The sequence below is a fragment of the Hydra vulgaris genome, chromosome 04, assembly GCF_038396675.1.
Source record: "Hydra vulgaris chromosome 04, alternate assembly HydraT2T_AEP".
NCBI classification, from domain to species: Eukaryota; Metazoa; Cnidaria; class Hydrozoa; order Anthoathecata; family Hydridae; genus Hydra; species Hydra vulgaris.
The window spans coordinates 6,713,640-6,732,850 of record NC_088923.1 but is presented as its reverse complement, the minus strand read 5'-3'; the positions used below and the strand labels follow the sequence as shown (position 1 = coordinate 6,732,850).

General features: G+C 28.3%; 1 protein-coding gene across 1 annotated transcript in view; it reads left to right on the top strand.

Moving 5' to 3' along the window:
- The window catches only part of LOC101234338 (solute carrier family 22 member 4), a 65,379-nt gene that overhangs the window by 15,009 nt on the left and 31,159 nt on the right, over window positions 1-19,211 (top strand). Inside the window, exons 4-6 of the mRNA XM_065795334.1 lie at window positions 1,135-1,584; window positions 6,336-6,439; window positions 11,572-11,892. Coding sequence (XP_065651406.1) covers window positions 1,177-1,584; window positions 6,336-6,439; window positions 11,572-11,892 — 833 coding nt within the window. The 5' untranslated portion in view covers window positions 1,135-1,176. The remainder of the gene's footprint in view (window positions 1-1,134; window positions 1,585-6,335; window positions 6,440-11,571; window positions 11,893-19,211) is intronic.

The window sequence follows — 19,211 nt, the reverse complement described above, 5'->3', positions numbered from 1 at the left end:
AAACAATACTGAAGTACTTCTATGAGCTTTAACTAGTCGTTTTATACAAGAAAGACAACATTTCACGTATTCTGAAGATTTCGTTGTGCCCAAACAAACATGAATTGGCGATTTTTTGCCGCCAGAGCAAAGTGCCAGCCAAATCATCAATTTTTTCGAAAATTTATCAGTCATTACATACTTGTATTTATCACTCACAATTCCTCTTATTTTAGAAGCATGAAGCACTGCCCAGGAATTTGTTTAAAATCCATTTTAACATAAGTTTCGTCATCCATCAAAATGCATCCATTATGTTTTGTTAACAAGTTGTCATACAACTTTCGAGCTCGACTCTTTGCGGTTGAATTTTGTTTATCGTTTCGGTTTGGCATTTTAACTACTTTAAAACTTTGATATCCAAGTCTTTGTTGCCATTAGTGTACAAAAAAATTGGAAACCTTCAGTTTTTTTGCTCGATATCTATCAGACCAATCAGGATGTTTTTCCAATGAAGTCTCCAACCGTTCGAGAGCTCTTGGATTTACTGTGCGTTTTTTTCGACCACTTCCTTGTTTTCTCTGAATAGTTTTCTGTTCTGTAAACCGTTCTGTAAACAGTATATCTACAGTTCTTCTTGATATTTTTAATGATTTCGCCAACTTTCTATTCGATAAAGTTGGATTTTTTAAGTGTTTGTCCACAATCAATAATCTTTGTTTAGTTTGCTCGGTTGACATTTTGAGACTGAATAATATTTTTAATTATTTTTTTCTGCCAAAATGTTCTATCATACAAACACTACCACACACAAAAAAATAATTTTAAAAAACGACCGTTAACTAGCTTTACCACACCGCAAAAAGGTGGGCAGATTTTTCCGATAGCATGCCTTATTGTAATTCTTTTTCAAATATGTATAGCGGTTATTTGATATACCTTTGAAATACTTTAAACTTTATGCTTGTTATCTTGTCCATATATAGGTTCGTTTTTCAAATTTGCATTATTTTAATATAACCCGCATCATTCCATGACATTATTTAATTAAAGAAAAGGGTGGAGGAAACATCCACCGTTAATTTTTACTATATGCCGCTCAATTTTTAGTTTCTTTTAAAAAAGGTTTTAAAAGTTATTATGGGTGTTGTTTAGAATCAAACTGAAAATATTTATAAAATTGGAGTTCAAGAAAGAATGTCTTTCGCAGACGAACAAATCGTAAATTTTGATAAAAATGAAAAGCAAGAAGCAAAATCTTTAATTAACCAGCAAAATGAAAATTCTGATGAAACAAATAAAGAAGAAAAAAAAGATTTCGAAAAGTTGGACGTTGATGGAATTTTATTTCTTATTGGAGAGTTTGGGCGGAGCCAAATATTATTGATGATTATGTTAAGTTTGCTAATGATACCAACTGCTTACCAGTCCCTTTCTATTACATTTATTGGACTGAACCCACCTTGGCGTTGTACAAATAATAGCAAGGAATGTAATAGGCAGGGCGAGTTTTCAATAAACGATGAATTTTATAAGCAAAGATGTTCAATGAAAAGAGATTCTTGGACTTACGTAACAGAAAAAGATTTTTCCATAGTTACAGAGGTATATATGTTTTTAAAATTTGCTTAAATCGTCAGATATTTACGCAGTTGTACGTTGTTTTTTTTTTTTTTGTGAAAGTACTTTCGATTTAACTTTTCTTATATTCAGCTTTTGTTTTTTTTTTAATATTTTATATTTAAAATAATATTATACATATATCTGATATGTTCTGAAATCAGAAATCATAATCATACCTTAAAATAAAAGGGGAAGAAAAATCTTTATTTACGATAATTAAAAATGGATTTTGTTTTTTTATGAGAAGGTCGAACGGAGGTTTGATCTTGTTAAGTAAAGTTTCATTATAAATACAACCATGAAAATTTTGAAAAATATGACCATATCGACTTTGAACTTTGAAATTTAGAATTTATCAATAAACATAAATTTATGTTACAAAAATATTTTATCAAGCTGTTTCTCTTATGTTTAAAGCAGTTGTGGCCAAAATTTAAGGTTTTTTCGTTTCCAGTAGGGATGAATCAAAGCTAAGATTTTGCCGATGCCAAAGCTTCAGCCGAAGTCACTCTGCCAAAGCTTTGGCACTTACATAGGTAAAATTTGCTATCTTGCAGATCTACCTATCTAGGGATAATATTATATAACAATGCTGAAAAACATTTTTTAACCTTTTACTACAATTATTATATGTACTGCATATTGTAAAATATATGTACTGCAATTATAATTATTTTAGCGCACAAGGTACTATAACAAGTTATCAAAGTTTTTTCTTAAATTATGCAATGTCATTGGATTTTAGAATGTAGTAATGCCTTGTTTGAACAAGTTTAATGTTATATGGAAAAAAGATGACTAGCTAACTAGTAATTACTAATTTGAAATTAGTAGTTGAATTAGGGTGTGACTGTGGCTAATTTGGCTTCTCGTCAACTTAATTAAGTCTAAACTTTTAAATTATATTATAAACAATGTTTAGTTTACATTAGTTTGTACTTTGGAGTATAATAAAATTACCATTTAGTAATTACCAATAACAAATAAGGAAAGTTGTTTTTGTTATACTTATTAGTTTATTGCATTTAAATTAATTGTCCATTGTTAGAAATTAGGCAAACTATAACTTAAAAACGTAATCTGTACTCCATGCTCAGGCAACAGCCTGTCTCGTTTGGCTTAAAATATGTTTCCCTTTGTGCTGAACAGAGGTTCACTCTTAACGGATGAAGAAGGTGCGCACAAAATTTGCATTGAAAACCTTGCCAAATCCCACTTGTTAGTGTCTTTATCGGAACAGGTGTAATTGTAAACACCCCACCACTTATAAGGGCATTTATTTTTTGGAAATGTTTATAGGCTAAAGTTAAAGTTGACTTCGTTCATGTTGAATAAAAATTATGAATCAATTTTGACTAATATTTTAAATCTTTAATCAAGTAAGGAAGAAAGAATACTCTTATTCAACTTATAAATAGTGAAGGATAAACATTCATAGTTGATAAATAATTGTTTGGCATAAAAAATTAAAAATATTAAATGCAACCACAGACCTTGTTACGAGATTTCGCTACGTAACGAAAACGCGTAACGCATTTCAAAGTAACTCAGCAAATTTCAAAGCAAGCTCAGCAAATTTGGTATTGTTAGAAGTTTTATTGCGTCACAAGCGTATTTTCAAGTACGCATTGTAATTTAAATTATTTTATTAACGCGTTAAAAGTCATACACAGTTATTTTTTTCTCACTCTACCAAAAGTTACAAATAAAATCTAAGTTACTATTTCGAAGATCATTTTTAAATGATTTTCATCATAAATAAATGATATTTCAAATATGAACTAAATTTTATTTTGAAATAAATATTTTTTTCATTAACGTAACGTAATATTTGTTTATCTTCTTATAATTATACAGTTGGTTTTTGGTTATTTTATTAACTGTTAATAAATTTTTTCTTATTTATTTTGTGAACTCTTATTATAGTGTTTTTAAACAATAAAGAGTTTTATCAGTTACCGATAAAATATTCGTGATCATAGTTTATTTTCATAAATTAAACGAACGTCATTAAAACTTTATGTTGTTGAATTGACAATAAACTTAAAATAAAATATCTTATTAATATAATATTTATATCAAAATAAATCGAGCATTTTATAAACTATTATGACTGCAAGTGTAGCGACACTGCAAGTGTAGCGACACTGCAAGTGTAGCGACACTGCAAGTGTAGCGACACTGCAAGTGTAGCGACACTGCAAGTGTAGCGACACTGCAAGTGTAGCGACACTGCAAGTGTAGCGACACTGCAAGTGTAGCGACACTGTAAGTGTAGCGACATTGCAAGTGTAGCGACACAGCAAGTGTAGCGACACTGCAAGTGTAGCGACACTGCAAGTGTAGCGACACTGCAAGTGTAGCGACACTGCAAGTGTAGCAACACTGCAAGTGTAGCGACACTGCAAGTGTAGCGACAAATTTGGAAAAAGTTTTAAACTGGTTAACAAACTCCGATAGTGGTGCCGGGCTGTTTAACCAAAGTTTATTATTCAGTTTAGTTAGGTTTAATAAACTAAATATAAACCAAGAGTTTTCTCCCACTAATTCTGCAATACTTGGTGATTTTTCTAGCTTCAAGTTAAAAGCTTTTAACAAATTTAATTTCTCTGAATGTCTGAACAGTTCTGGAATAAGTTTTAAGAGGAGCATTTTTGCAATATCTTATCTCTCAGCAACAGAAATTTCTTGATATAAAAGAACAAGTGGAACTAAAGTTATATCAAGGTACCATGAATGTGATTCCACTAAAACAATCGTGGTATCAATTTAATTTAGTATTGTTTCAGAATACTGAACATATTGTTTTACGTATTCTCTATATTTCATTTGCTATTAGGTTTTTAGACCTTGGACTGGCGCAGCTTATGGTAAAGTAGTTATTGAAAAATTTGACGGAATAAAAGATTGAGATGAATTCTACCATTGTCTGCACTTCTATTTTTTTTCGATTAATTGTCAATTCATAAGAAATCTGCTAATTTAATATCTGAATAACAGATAGCCTTGGACATAAAACGTGTATGAGACACGCAGCCAGGAGGTTGAATCTGAAAAACACTTTCAGGGCATAAATACATAAGAGTCAGTTTCAATAGCTCTATGCAATCTCTTCTATGGAAAATTTTTTCATTAAGAGCCTTCTCGCAAAATTTTACAACTTCGAGTTTAGCGATTTCTAAGAAAGTGTTATCAATCTTTTTTTTTTTTTGATTTATCATATTTAACAAACTTTGAAGAATCAATGCTACTTTTTAATTTCTTGTGGGGTTTTTGCTACACCAGCACGTTTAGCAAAAATCGTACAAAAATTTTTGAAGCATTTTAAACCGTTTAGTTATGATGGACAATTCGACTCTACAATTTAAGAAAAAATAGCCCCAAAAAAGAAAAGGCTCGCATTTTAACAGATACACCAGGGATAGACGAAATTGTCAAAAACAAAGTAACAAAAGAAAAGAAGAAAGAGACAAAAGCTGTATGAAAAAATAGAATAGAAAACACTTACAAAAATTATTCCAAAAAAAGTCTATGATGTAAAAGATAAGGTTATTTAAAAGAAACGCGAGACAAAAAATCCAAAAAAAAAAATTGCCAAATGTCTGTATTAGCCAATAATAAGGATCAAGAAGCAGATTGTATATACTTGCAGCTCTCGAAGACGATTAGCGTTTTGGTCACATAAAGTAAGAGCCCGTGGCCGCCAGACGTTATTTTATAAAAGCTAAAAGTTTCTCAGCGTGTATTTCTAACACAGGTAGGTACGATGGTCATCTATGTATTTTAGATCATGGTGGCTTTGGCTGGTAACAGGTACCAAAGGTTTTTAAAATACCGGCTAAACTACGTCAAATTATAAAGCGTAATTTTCTTACAATTTTGTCGTAGTAGTATTAGAAATCATGCAATCCATTCCCAGACACTTATAATGGTTGCAACCCCTTTGCCAGACACCCTTAAACTTCAGAAAATTGTAATTATTAATAGTAATATTGTTAGTTTAATATCTAAAAATGTTTCAGCGAAAACCTTAGTTTCATAACTGAAAATAATTACAGTTTGTTTCCGTCAAAAAAAAAGTAATGGTTTCTATTAGCATTTAACAACAGTTAAAATCTTACATAAAAATTGTAATAAAAATGAAGTTAAAAAATGGTTTTAATAGCTACTTTGTTCAAAATAAAAATAAAAAACAAAACAGCTATTAAAACCATTTTTTAACTTTATTTTTATTAAAATTTTTATTATAGATTCTATCTGCTATTAAATGCTAATAGAAACCAAAACTTTTTTTTTTTACCTATGGTACCTGCTACGAGTCCAAGCCACCATAATCTAAAGTACATAGTTGATCATTGTTTCTACTTGTGTTAAGTATGCGCTAAGAAATTTTCAGCCTTTATAAAATAACGTAGGTCTGGTGGCCACATGTTCTTAGGCTAACAAGTTCACAAACAAAACAAAAAAAATGTTCCAGCTAACCCACGTCTCGACTAATAAATATTTGCCGCTTCTATTACAACGTATAATGTAAAAGCTTTGTTGTATTTAAAACTTTTTCATTTAACTAAACCAAATTTGTTTAACATATCAAACACATTTTTAATTTTTAATAAAATATTTCATCCAAATAACAATTCTAACTTGGTTTGAAATGGTAAAACAAATATATGATTATACAAGCTCTGTTTAAAGTAATAAAATGCATTACTGTGTGTAAAATTAATTTTTAGTGGGATTTAGTTTGCGAAAAGGTCAGTTTGACGTATATGGCTAACAGTGCTTTGCAAATTGGTGGAGGAATAGGAACTATAATTCTTGGTTTTATGTCAGACAGGTATATAGTTCTTCATAGTTTTACTAAATTTTTTATAGATTTTTGGTTTGACATTTTTTACAACTTTTATGGAGTAAAGATTTGACATTGCTGTCAAATCTTTTCTTAACAGCGTTTAAGTGATAAAAATTTTTTTAAATTTGGTTTCAAAAGATTGAGAAAAAGATAATATAGACTTTAAGATTTAAGAAACTTTTAAGGACTTTAAGACTTTTTTTTAGAAATATAAGGACTTTAAGATTTAAGAAACAGCCGAGATTCTTCTTTAGTGCCAATAAAATTTCGTTCCGTCTGACGAGTATATGTCCAATCAGGCATACGAATAACCTCAGATGATATTTATTTGACCAGAAAATTAGTATATTAATTTAATATGATCTGCCGTGCATACGCATGTGTAATCTAGTGGATTGCAAATGTGGTATTTTGGAAGCCCGGAGGTAAGTCTCAGCACCTAATGTGGGTTCAATTTAATTCTTCTGAAAAAATTTATTAAAAAAAAACTTGTGATCTATTACGCTGTCTTGGCAAGGTAGGCATGCGATTTCACGCTATAGTATGACCGCGTAAATAATACTTTGTTTCAACAATTTGATCACGGTTTTTAACATTTTAAAAATGCGCTAAAATAAATGGTTTCTAATTGCGTTAACAATGAATATTTTCATTTCAGTGTTTATCTTAAAGATAAACGTGTTTTTGAAGGCCGTTTAAATTAAATAACTTTGATCTTTACTTATGTTTTCATATTGTTGAAACGCGTTTAAATAAATTAACAAATCACTGCTAACGATTTTTTATATAAAGTATTAATGAATATCATATATTTTTTTAGGTAAAAGATTACTACATCTGTCCAACAAAATCTGTGGAGTTGTCCAAGATCATATGTATACTTTTTTCCAAGACCATCTGTATTTTTCTTTTACTCTATTAACATGTCCAATATCATCTGGAAATTCAACGACCCCTAACAACATTTTTAGAAAGATGTAACTACATCTGGAAAGTCCAATAACTGGAAGAATTTTCTCCGGATGTAGTTACATCTGAAAAAATTTCTATAAGTAACTACATCTGGTTAAAATAATGCATTATTAATTATTATTTTTTTCCAGATGTAATTACATCTGAAAAAAATCCTATACGTAACTATATCTTGGTAAAATAATGTATTTTTAGTTAATAGTTTTTTCCGATGTAGTTACATCTGAAAAAATTTTTATATGTTTATAACATCTGGTTGAAATAATGCATTATTAGTTAATTCATCTTAAAAATAACTCATCTTAAAGTCTACAGATGTAGTTGCACTGATGTTTTTACACTTTGATAACTTAAAAAGTGTAACTACATCTGTAATATTCATTTAATTTTTGCACAGATGTTATTAGACATCAATGAAGTTTTAGATGTTATTGGATAAATGTTATTATACCTCACTATATTTTCAGATTTTGTTGGACAGATGTTATTAGACATGGCAAATAACTGATGTTGTTACCCAGACCTTTTTTTATAGTTATTATGCATACATACATACATACATACATACATACATACATACATACATACATACATACATACATACATACATACATACATACATACATATAAATATATATATTATATATATATATATATATATACATATATATATATATATATATATATATATATATATATATATATATATATATATATATATACTTAAATTTTAGAAAAAACAACTTTTAATGGAACTTAAAGTTTCATGCCTATCGGCAATCATCAGCCATGAAGTACAAAATCAAAAATATAAAAAACCGTTGAAAAATTACAAACTATGGTAGAATGAGTTCTGACGTTATAGTACAAGAAGATGTAATGGAAAACTAATCTCCGCTATCAAATAATGAAAGGAGACTAATTCGCCTCTTTTGTTTAGCAGATTGTTTCCTTTGTAAAATAATATTTCGAATTTCTCATTCAAACAAAGCTTACAAATTTTTGACGCAGGATTGTATGATTTACAGCGTTTAATAATACTACATTTGATTAAAGTTGTGAAATTGTTTTCTTTTAATCCCCATACTTTCTTTAGACAACTCAGTGTCGTTTTTGTATTTTTTTATGTTAAAAGATTTTTGATGGTTCGCATAACGTAGCTTAAATGAGGTTTTGCTTATCCCAATGTACACTTTATCATTGTATTGAGGTTTATTTGAGCTTACGGTGGCTTGGTAAACAATGTTGTTAGACAAGCAATTGTTGTTCAGTGGTCAAAGAGATTTTTTAATGCAATTGCAGGCTTTTTCTGATAATTTTACATCACCATATATAATATTTTTGTTGTGTGAGTTGATGATAGATTTGATGTTTGGCATACAGGAGTAGCTAATCTTAATTGTGTTTCTGTTAAATATTTTGTGTAGTTTGTGGTTTTTAGGAAAATGCTTGTCAATTAGGGTTAAAAAGCGTTGACCAATTTTGGTTGTAACATTTTTACTAAATGGAGGATTGTACCAGATTATGTTTCGTTAGTTTATTTTTTCCATCTTGGACAATTTTTAAGACTTTAAATACTCAATCAAAAATATACCCATACCATCTGAAAAAGAATTTATACTGCAGTTACTCGAGAAAACTGAAGCTCTTATAAAAAGAATGAGATGGAAAGCGTTATTTTTTATTAAAAAGCAACTCGATGATGCGTCTAAGTGTAATGATTTCACTAACTATGGAGTAAAATCTTCAACGTGTCCTCCACAAATTAAGGAAATGTCACTATATGAAAAAGATTTATTAAATCTCGTTAAAATTATAAGATTTCGCAATCTCAACAACACATTTCAAGAAAAAATAAATAATGACATTAAATCGACCCAAATTTAACGGACGTTGTAAATAAAGAAAGTAAGCAAATTTTGACAAATCACGATATTTTTAATAGAATCGAGATAAACGGAACTGCCGATTGTTTTATAACTTTAAATGATCACAAAGCCAACTTCATAAACAACCCTACTGTGCGTCTTTTAAATTCTGCAAAGAATGAGGTAGGAAGATTGTCCAAATTTATTTTATCCAATATCAATTCTGAATTAAGAATCGGGCTCTGTTTAAACCAATGCCATAATACGCAGAATGTGATAAATTGGTTCCGAAAGTTTGATGATAATCACCTTTGTAAATTTTTAGTATTTGACATAAAGGATTTTTATCCGTCAATTGATGAAAACATGCTAAATAACGCAATTGCCTTTGCCGAACAACATATAATTATAGACAAGCAAAGCAAATCCATTATACGTCATGCAAGAAAATCTTTCATTTTTAACGGTGGCATATCATGGATTCAGAAAAAAGCAGGATTGTTTGATGTTACCATGGAAGCCTATGATGGCGCGGAAGTTTGCGAACTAGTTGGAATTTTTCTTTTAGATCAACTTTCGCATTTTTACAACAAAAATGATTTTGTTTTATATCGAGATGACAGGTTTTTAAGTTGTTTTTAAGAACAAAAATGGCCATCAAATGGAAAAAATAAAAAAGCATGTTGTTCAAGTTTTCAAACGTAACAATCTCAACATCTCTATCAATTGCAATCTTAAAATTGTTAACTACCTTGATTTAACTTTTAATCTTACTCAAAATTCTTTTCATCCATACTGCAAGCCTGAAAATAACCTAAATTATGTGCATGCAGATTCTAACCATCCACCTAGCATAATAAATAATCTTCCAAAAAATATCGAGCTAAGATTGTCTGCCAACTCATCAAGTGAAGTTATTTTTAATAAATCGACACACCTTTATGAAGACGCATTAAAGCAATCGGGATACACTTATAAGTTGACATATAAACCAAGCACAAAAATGTTCCAAAAAATAACCACAAACGAAACATAATCTGGTACAATCCTCCATTTAGTAAAAATGTTACAACCAAAATTGGTCAACGCTTTTTAACCCTAATTGACAAGCATTTTCCTAAAAACCACAAACTACACAAAATATTTAACAGAAACACAATTAAGATTAGCTACTCCTGTATGCCAAACATCAAATCTATCATCAACTCACACAACAAAAATATTATATATGGTGATGTAAAATTATCAGAAAAAGCCTGCAATTGCATTAAAAAATCTCTTTGACCACTGAACAACAATTGCTTGTCTAACAACATTGTTTACCAAGCCACCGTAAGCTCAAATAAACCTCAATACAATGATAAAGTGTACATTGGGATAAGCAAAACCTCATTTAAGCTACGTTATGCGAACCATCAAAAATCTTTTAACATAAAAAAATACAAAAACGACACTGAGTTGTCTAAAGAAAGTATGGGGATTAAAAGAAAACAATTTCACAACTTTAATCAAATGTAGTATTATTAAACGCTGTAAATCATACAATCCTGCGTCAAAAATTTGTAAGCTTTGTTTGAATGAGAAATTCGAAATATTATTTTACAAAGGAAACAATCTGCTAAACAAAAGAGGCGAATTAGTCTCCTTTCATTATTTGATAGCGGAGATTAGTTTTCCATTACATCTTCTTGTACTATAACGTCAGAACTCATTCTACCATAGTTTGTAATTTTTCAACGGTTTTTTATATTTTTGATTTTGTACTTCATGGCTGATGATTGCCGATAGGCATGAAACTTTAAGTTCCATTAAAAGTTGTTTTTTCTAAAATTTAAGTATATATATATATATATATATATATATATATATATATATATATATATATATATATATATATATATATATATATATATATGTATATATATACATATATATTTATATATATATATATATATATATATATATATATATATATATATATACATATATATTTATATATATATATATATATATATATATATATATATACATATATTTTTACTTTTGTTGCTATTATAATTAATATTATGATAATTGCTATTGTTAATAATGTTTTTGTCTTGTAGTTCTAGTTAGTATAATTGTTTCTTTTTATTGTTTGTTGTTACATTTCATCGGTTTTTAACTGTCTCAAACTTTGTGACATTATATTTTAACTTATAAAAAGTACTACTCATGAAAGTTATGATTTTAATTTTATTATTGTCATTGGTACTACTATTATTAAATTTTTTTTAGTTATGGGCGAAAAAAAATACTTTATCCCACATTTGTATTGTTTATTGTGATCTCATTTCTCATTGCTTTTATACAAACATTTTGGATTTTTTTTGCTTTACGTATTATCGTTGGTATTTTGCAAGGAGGTATTTATTTGACATTATGGGTTTTAATGACAGAGTCTGTGGGCTTAACTTACAGAAGCTATTCAAATGTGCTATGGTGTGCATACACTGTTGGAATGTGTTTAATGGCGTTACAATCATGGCTTGTACCAAAATGGCGCATCTTGTTAATCTTACTCAGTGCACCTTATTTAATTCTTGTAGGAACTTACAGGTAACCATATATGTTTATCTATAATATGCAACTATACTTTTCTAATTAAACCAGACAGTTTTTTATGAATGCTTTTTTTATAATTTTATTCATTTTAAAAACAGTAATTTTAAAATTTTAAAAACAGTAATAATGAAATATGTTCAGTTTTTATTTATATCACTATCATTTATACTGTATACCTTTTTTGTTTCTATCAAAAATTGACTGAATTATTGTTTTTATGTAAAAACTGGAGCATGAAACCTGATTGAAATTGACGGATTTTGCTGTATGCTCTAAAATAAAGTTTTAATCTTGATGCCTTATTATATAAACAGAGCTGTGGCTAGGCTACCTACACCTGCTAATTGGGAGGGGGTGTTGCCAATTAAGGGTGGAGGCCAATTTATAGGCTTTTTGCAATATTAGGGACCCTTTTGCAAAATTAAGGAGCTTTTTTTAATTTTATATGTAATACCAAGCAGAGTTGTTAACAAGGCCAAAAGTAGCAAGGACAAGGCCAAGGCGACACGTTACAAGGCCAAGGCCAAGACCAAGGCTAAAAGATACAAGGGCGAGGACAAGAGTTTTAAGGTCAGGGCCGAGAATAAGAGTTTCTAGGCCAAGAATAAGAGTTTTTAGGCCAAGGCCTATGCAAACCTTTTCAAGACCAAAGACTTCAATTATTGTCTTATGTAAAAATAGACCAAGGTTATGTGCAGAATTCAACAGGTCAATATGAAAATATTTAGTTTTTTTAAGGCCAAGGCTAAAAAAATCAAAACCAATGCCAAAATTTTTAAGACCAAAGACAAGTCCAACATGCGGTAGTGGTGTAGTGGTAAAGTGCTCGCTTCATAAGCGAGAGGTTCCGAGTTCGATCCCCACCACGTCCCTGATAGTACAGCGCTCAAATTGTTTCTCCGCGCAGCAGCCTTGTTTGTCAAGGTTCGCGTTTTGGAGTTAAAGAGTTGAGAGAGGGTTATAACCACATTAGGTAGCCTCCTCATCTGTAGTGGCTTTATCGGCAACTCTGATACAAAGTGAAAATATTGTAAAGATTTTGAAGTCCTAATGGCAGATTTTTTTTTAAATGATTGTGCGTCCTCCAACCCACCAGCCATGGCACTGTTTATAAATATGTATTTCAAACAAAAAATATTTGTTTTCTTCACTCTTAAGTTTCCAACTATTTAGGGGTGGTGTTATTGTATATAGATGTGTTATTGTTATATATTATATAATATTTTGGTCTTGGTAAGGAGGTAAATAAACTAAATACAACAATTATGCTATAGTGTTGTTCTGACTTCAAGTTAAAAGGTAAAAGTAAAAGCAACATTAGTGAATTAGGCTGCATGAATTATAAATTCTGCATATGTTCATATGTTACCATATGTAAATTCTATGGGAATACCATATTCTTGGATACCTTATTCTATGGGAATACCATATTCTATTATATATATATATATATATATATATATATATATATATATATATATATATATATATATATATATATATATATATATGTATGTATGTATGTATGTATGTATGTTTGTTTGTTTGTTGGTATGTATGTATGTATGTATGTATGTATGTATGTATGTATGTATGTATGTATGTATGTATGTATGTATGTATGTATGTATGTATGTATGTATGTATGTATGTATGTATGTATGTATGTATGTATGTATGTATGTATGTATGTATGTATGTATGTATGTATGTATGTATGTATGTGTGTATGTATGTATACAGTATGCAAAAAAAAATAATCTTACACTTAAAAAATATCATAATTTTAAAGATTGCATCAAAAAAATGAGTTGTCTGTTGAAATATTTAAAAGTTTTTTTTAGATATCCTATCAAGTAATGTTTTAGGAATTAATTTGTGTATTGGTGAATTAATTGCTTTTCCAACCTATTGAATTTTACACAATTGATCTAATGATGCATAAAATTTACTACAAAAAAAATAATCGCACACTTCAAAAATAATGTCAAATTAGTCAAACTCCATGGAAATTAGTATCGAGTGGGGCCTCCTTTAGCCTTGATGACCTCATCTAGATGATTTGGCATTGAGTTGATCAAACCTTATAGCTTCTTTCAAGTTGTTTTTGCGTCTAATTGTAAATTTCCTCACTTCCTTTCAACTCATGCTACCCCAAACCATCACATTTCCTACATTACACTACTTCGCAAACAATTCAATTTATAAGCTTCTCCTTTTTTTGTCACACTATTTGACTCCATCTGATGAAACTAGATTGTATTTTGACTTAACTGACCACAAAATTTTTTTTCCAATATAATATCAGGATTTTTAAGTACTTTGATGCAAATTCCAATCGGCGTTTCATTTCTTTAAAATTAAAAAGGGTTTATTTCAAACCACTCTACCTCTATATCCTTGTTCTCTTATACAATTTCTAATTGTTTGTGGAGTCACTGTGATGTTATGATCTTCTTGAATTTTCAAAGCTATTTTAGCTGCCAAAACGAATCTATTTTTCTTCACATTAATGATGGCGTTAACGATATTTCATTCAATTGAACTAGTAGTCTGGCGTTTTTGTCCTCTACCAGCCACACTAGCAACGGTTCCAATCAGATTATGCTTCTTAACAATTGAGAAAATGAAGTTATGCTTTGACGCAAATAACATCAGTGTTTTGGAATGGCCATCTCAAAGTCTGGACTTAAATTTAATAGAAAATTTGTGGTATATTTTGGACATAAAAATTGGCGACCGAGCTATTAGATGCAAAGATAACTTGAAAGAAGCTTTAATGAGGACATGGGATAATATAACAACAGAAGAGACCCAAAGTTTGATCAACTCAATGCCAAATCATCTAGATGAGGTCATCAAGGCTAAAGGAGGTCCCATGCAATACTAATTTCCATGGAGTTTGATCAATTTGACATTATTTTTGAAGTGTGTGATTATTTTTTTTGCGTTTAATTTCATGCATCAGACAATAAATATATATATATATATATATAAATATATATTTATATATATATATATATATATATTTATAAATATATATATATATACATATATATATATATATATATATATATATATATATATATATATATGTATATATATATATATATATATATATATATATATATATATATATATATATATATATATATATATATATATATATATATATATATATATATATATATATATATATATATATATATATATTAGTAGTAGAAAATCACTTAACAAAAATTTTTTCCATTTAACACTGTGTTTCATCAACAAAGATTCATCAGAAATGATTTTTTGTTGATGAAGCACAGTGTTAAATGGAAAAAATTTTTGTTAAGTGATTTCCTACTACTAATATAATTGCTCTGTTCTTTTAAGAACATTGAGCACTCTATTGTGTAGAATACTTTTTAAAGCTGTTTAAATATATATATATATATATAAATATATATATATATATATATATATATATATATATATACATATATATATATATATAAATTTATATATATATATAACTTAAATATATATTTATATATATATATATATTTTTTTTAATATATATATATATTTATAAATATATATATTTATATATATATATATATATATATATATATATATATATATATATATTATATATATATATATATATATATATATAGATCTATAGTTTGTTGTCTTTGGGAAGAGCGGAAGGAAAAAAGTGATTCTTACGCCAACACATACGTCACTTTTAATTACTTTTGACTTTCGTCCAACATTTGCGTGTTGGACGAAAGTAAAAACCATTAATTTAATTACAAATAAATCGTTTTTTAAAAAAACCACAAAAACGCAAATTTAATTGACCAGAATGTTTTTAAAAACATTCTGAATGTTTTTAACAATATAAACAATGTTTTTATTTTTATTTTTTTTAATAAATGTTTTTATTTTTAATTTTTTTAATAAAATGTTTTTTGTTTTTTTTTTTACTGTAAATCATGCGCAGAGTGTTGCTACATCGACTATCTTATAGCCTGACTCGCAAGGGAGTGCTGCTACATCGACTGACAAATAGCCTGACTCGCAAGGGAGTGCTGCTACATCGACTGACAAATAGCCTGACCTGCAAGGGAGTGCTGCTACATCTACTATCTTTTAGCCTGACCCGCAAGGGAGTGTTGCTACATCGATTGAGGGTTTGGTTGGGGCAGGCAGTCTATCAGTTAATAAAAATAAATAATTCCGGTCTTGCATTTTACTTTTTACTTTTTGTCAACAAAATATGGAAAAAACTTTCGCACAACATCTACGGGTTGTATATATATATATATATAGGGTGTGGAAAAAGTTCCCGTACAAAAGTATAATTTAAAAAAATTAACTGTAGGGTGTTTTCTTCCAATAAATAGTGTTTTTAGTATTCTTTTGTATACCTTCGTATTCTTTTAGTATTTTTTAGTATTATTTTGTTTTAAATTAAAGTGTAATTTGTTTCTTGTCTTGTACAGGAACTTTTGCTGTTTTTGCTGTTTATATTTTTGTATGGGAACTTTTTCTGCACCCTGTGTGTTTATATATATATATATATATATATATATATATATATATATATATATATATATATATATATATATATATATATATATATATATATATATATATATATATATATATATATATATATATATATATATATGTATGTATGTATGTATATATATATATATATATATATGTACAGCGTGGAAAATAAGAAATCAAAGTCGATTGCTTTTTTTGGGCGGTCAATATTTTAATTTTTTTTTGTTTAAATTTTCATCATAGTAGTTATTCTGCATGACAAAAATTTTTAAATAAAAAAATAACTTGGCACTTTAAATTGAACGAACTCATATTCCTTATTTGTATTCTATTTTTTATAAGAATAAAAAATTAACGTTTTTATATTATATCCAAATAATTTAAACTGAATACTTAATCAAGTATCGTTTTATGTAATACTACTATGATAATTGCGTAAGTTACAAAAAACAAAGTTTTATGTAACTTAAAAATGTTTTTTTAAAGATACGTTTCATCTGATTCATTATCCAAAGTTTAATCTAAAGACAATTTTAAATCTAAAGACTCGTCTGATGACAATTCAATTAATCAATTAATTACATTAATTAATTACCTATTAATTCACCAATACACAAATAAATCCCTAAAACATTACTTGATAGGATATCTAAAAAAAACTTTTAAATATTTCAACAGACAACTCATTCTTTTGATGCAATCTTTAAAATTATGATTTTTTTTAAGTGTAAGATTTTTTTTTTTTTGCATACTGTATACATACATACATACATACAAATATACATACATTCATACATACATACATTCATACACAAATATATATATATATATATATATATATATATATATATATATATATATATATATATATATATATATATATATATATATATAATAGAATATGGTATTCCCATAGAATAAGGTAACAAAACATTAATTAATTAAATCAATTAATGTTTTTATAGTTTTTTTGTTGCTTTTTTTAAATAAATTTTTAGACTTTCTTGTGTAGGCCTTCGCAATGTCTTCGGCCTATAATTCAATGGCAGGATTCACATCAAATTTTTCACTATTTGTTTTATCAGTGCACATCCAAATTAAATTATTTAGCCGTTTTCAGTTAAGGTATCACTTGTGTCAGTTTTAATTCTATCCATAAGTCAAAAAAGACGCTCAACTTTTCTATTCGAAACAGGCAATACGAATTCAACAATTCAACAAGAAGTAGAACTGGACAAAAAACTTTTTTCATAGAACTCGAAAAAATTTGATACCATACTTAACGGTACTCAGTTTTATCTGGTGCCAAATATTTGATAGTGTAATCAACTAAGTTATGCCAAGCATCTAACATATTATTTACACTCCCAGTGAAGCCAGCATAACGTAACAGCATATTATAAAAGTCATACAATTTTTCGATGTTATCATTAGCAAATGAACTATTAGCGTTATTTTGAAACCAGCCACCAGTGTTTAGGATTAACATTCCATACATATCATGAACTGTATTTTGTGCTACCAAACGCTCTTCTGTGGATTCGGCAATTAACGCTACAATCATTGATTTTGAATTCTTAACTAAAGTTAGTGCGTTTGTAAAGACATGTAGCTCAACATCCTGGAATGAATACTTTCCAGTGTTGTTTGTTACTTTTGACTGTTGGTAAATCATTAAATTCTTTTTTCTTTAAGCAACTTAACTGTTTTTTAGTTTGTTCAATAAATCCAGATGATGCTACGGAATCAATTTCGTTGTTATGAAAAGATAAAGATAACAACTTTGCTGGCAATAAAACTTCTATGAATAAAGAGGTATTCGTCCATGCTAGATAAAGAGGTATTCGTCCATGATTCCACTTCTGATGATACCCTTTTAACTTTGCTCTTTCTGCTTGAGTAAAACTGAAATCCGCAGTCATGTTTTCGAGATATTTCATATATACTCCATATTTGTCTGAGATCATATCAAGTGCTTGAATTTTATGTGCAATCCATCGTGTTCTTATTTATTATTTCACAAGTATTTTCTTTTATAAAAAGTTTTTATTGCTCAAAACACTGTTTTATAAAGAACTTTTGTTGTATAAAAAAACGAGCATGTAATAAAGTATATTATGTTATAAAGTATTTTTTATAGATAAAATTGAAAAAAAAATCCCAATATAACTGATTTTTGGGGCGAATACCTACAATTTCAAATGAATTATCCTCTTCAAGGGTAGCAACAAGCTTTCCTAATTGTCGTAACTTTTTTGGGGATTTTTTATAAATGTTATACATTTTCAAAATGATGTTATTGACATCATTAAACGTTTTTATTTTTGCAAATTTATCTTTTAACGCTAACTCAAGGCAATGAGCTACACACCAATCAAAAGTTATCCATGGAATTTCTTTCTGAAGTAATACATTTACCCTTGTCCTACTTCCTCTATTTACAGCTGCGCCATCAGCATCAAAACCAACTAATTTAATTTCAAAAATTTTCGATACCTTCTGGTTCAAGGGAATGACTGATTATATTGAAAACTCCTTCAGATGTTCCATATTGAAGATCAGAAATAGAAAGAAAAGAACACTTAACGCTCATCTCGATCTTTCCTATTGGAGTAGGATCGAAACTGATAATAAATATAGCTTCTTTTTCTATCACAGATACATCTGTTAATGCATCAATTAAAATACTGAAGTAATTTTGTGTTTTTAATTTATTTCTGAGAATATTTGACAAACTCAATCCAAAGTAA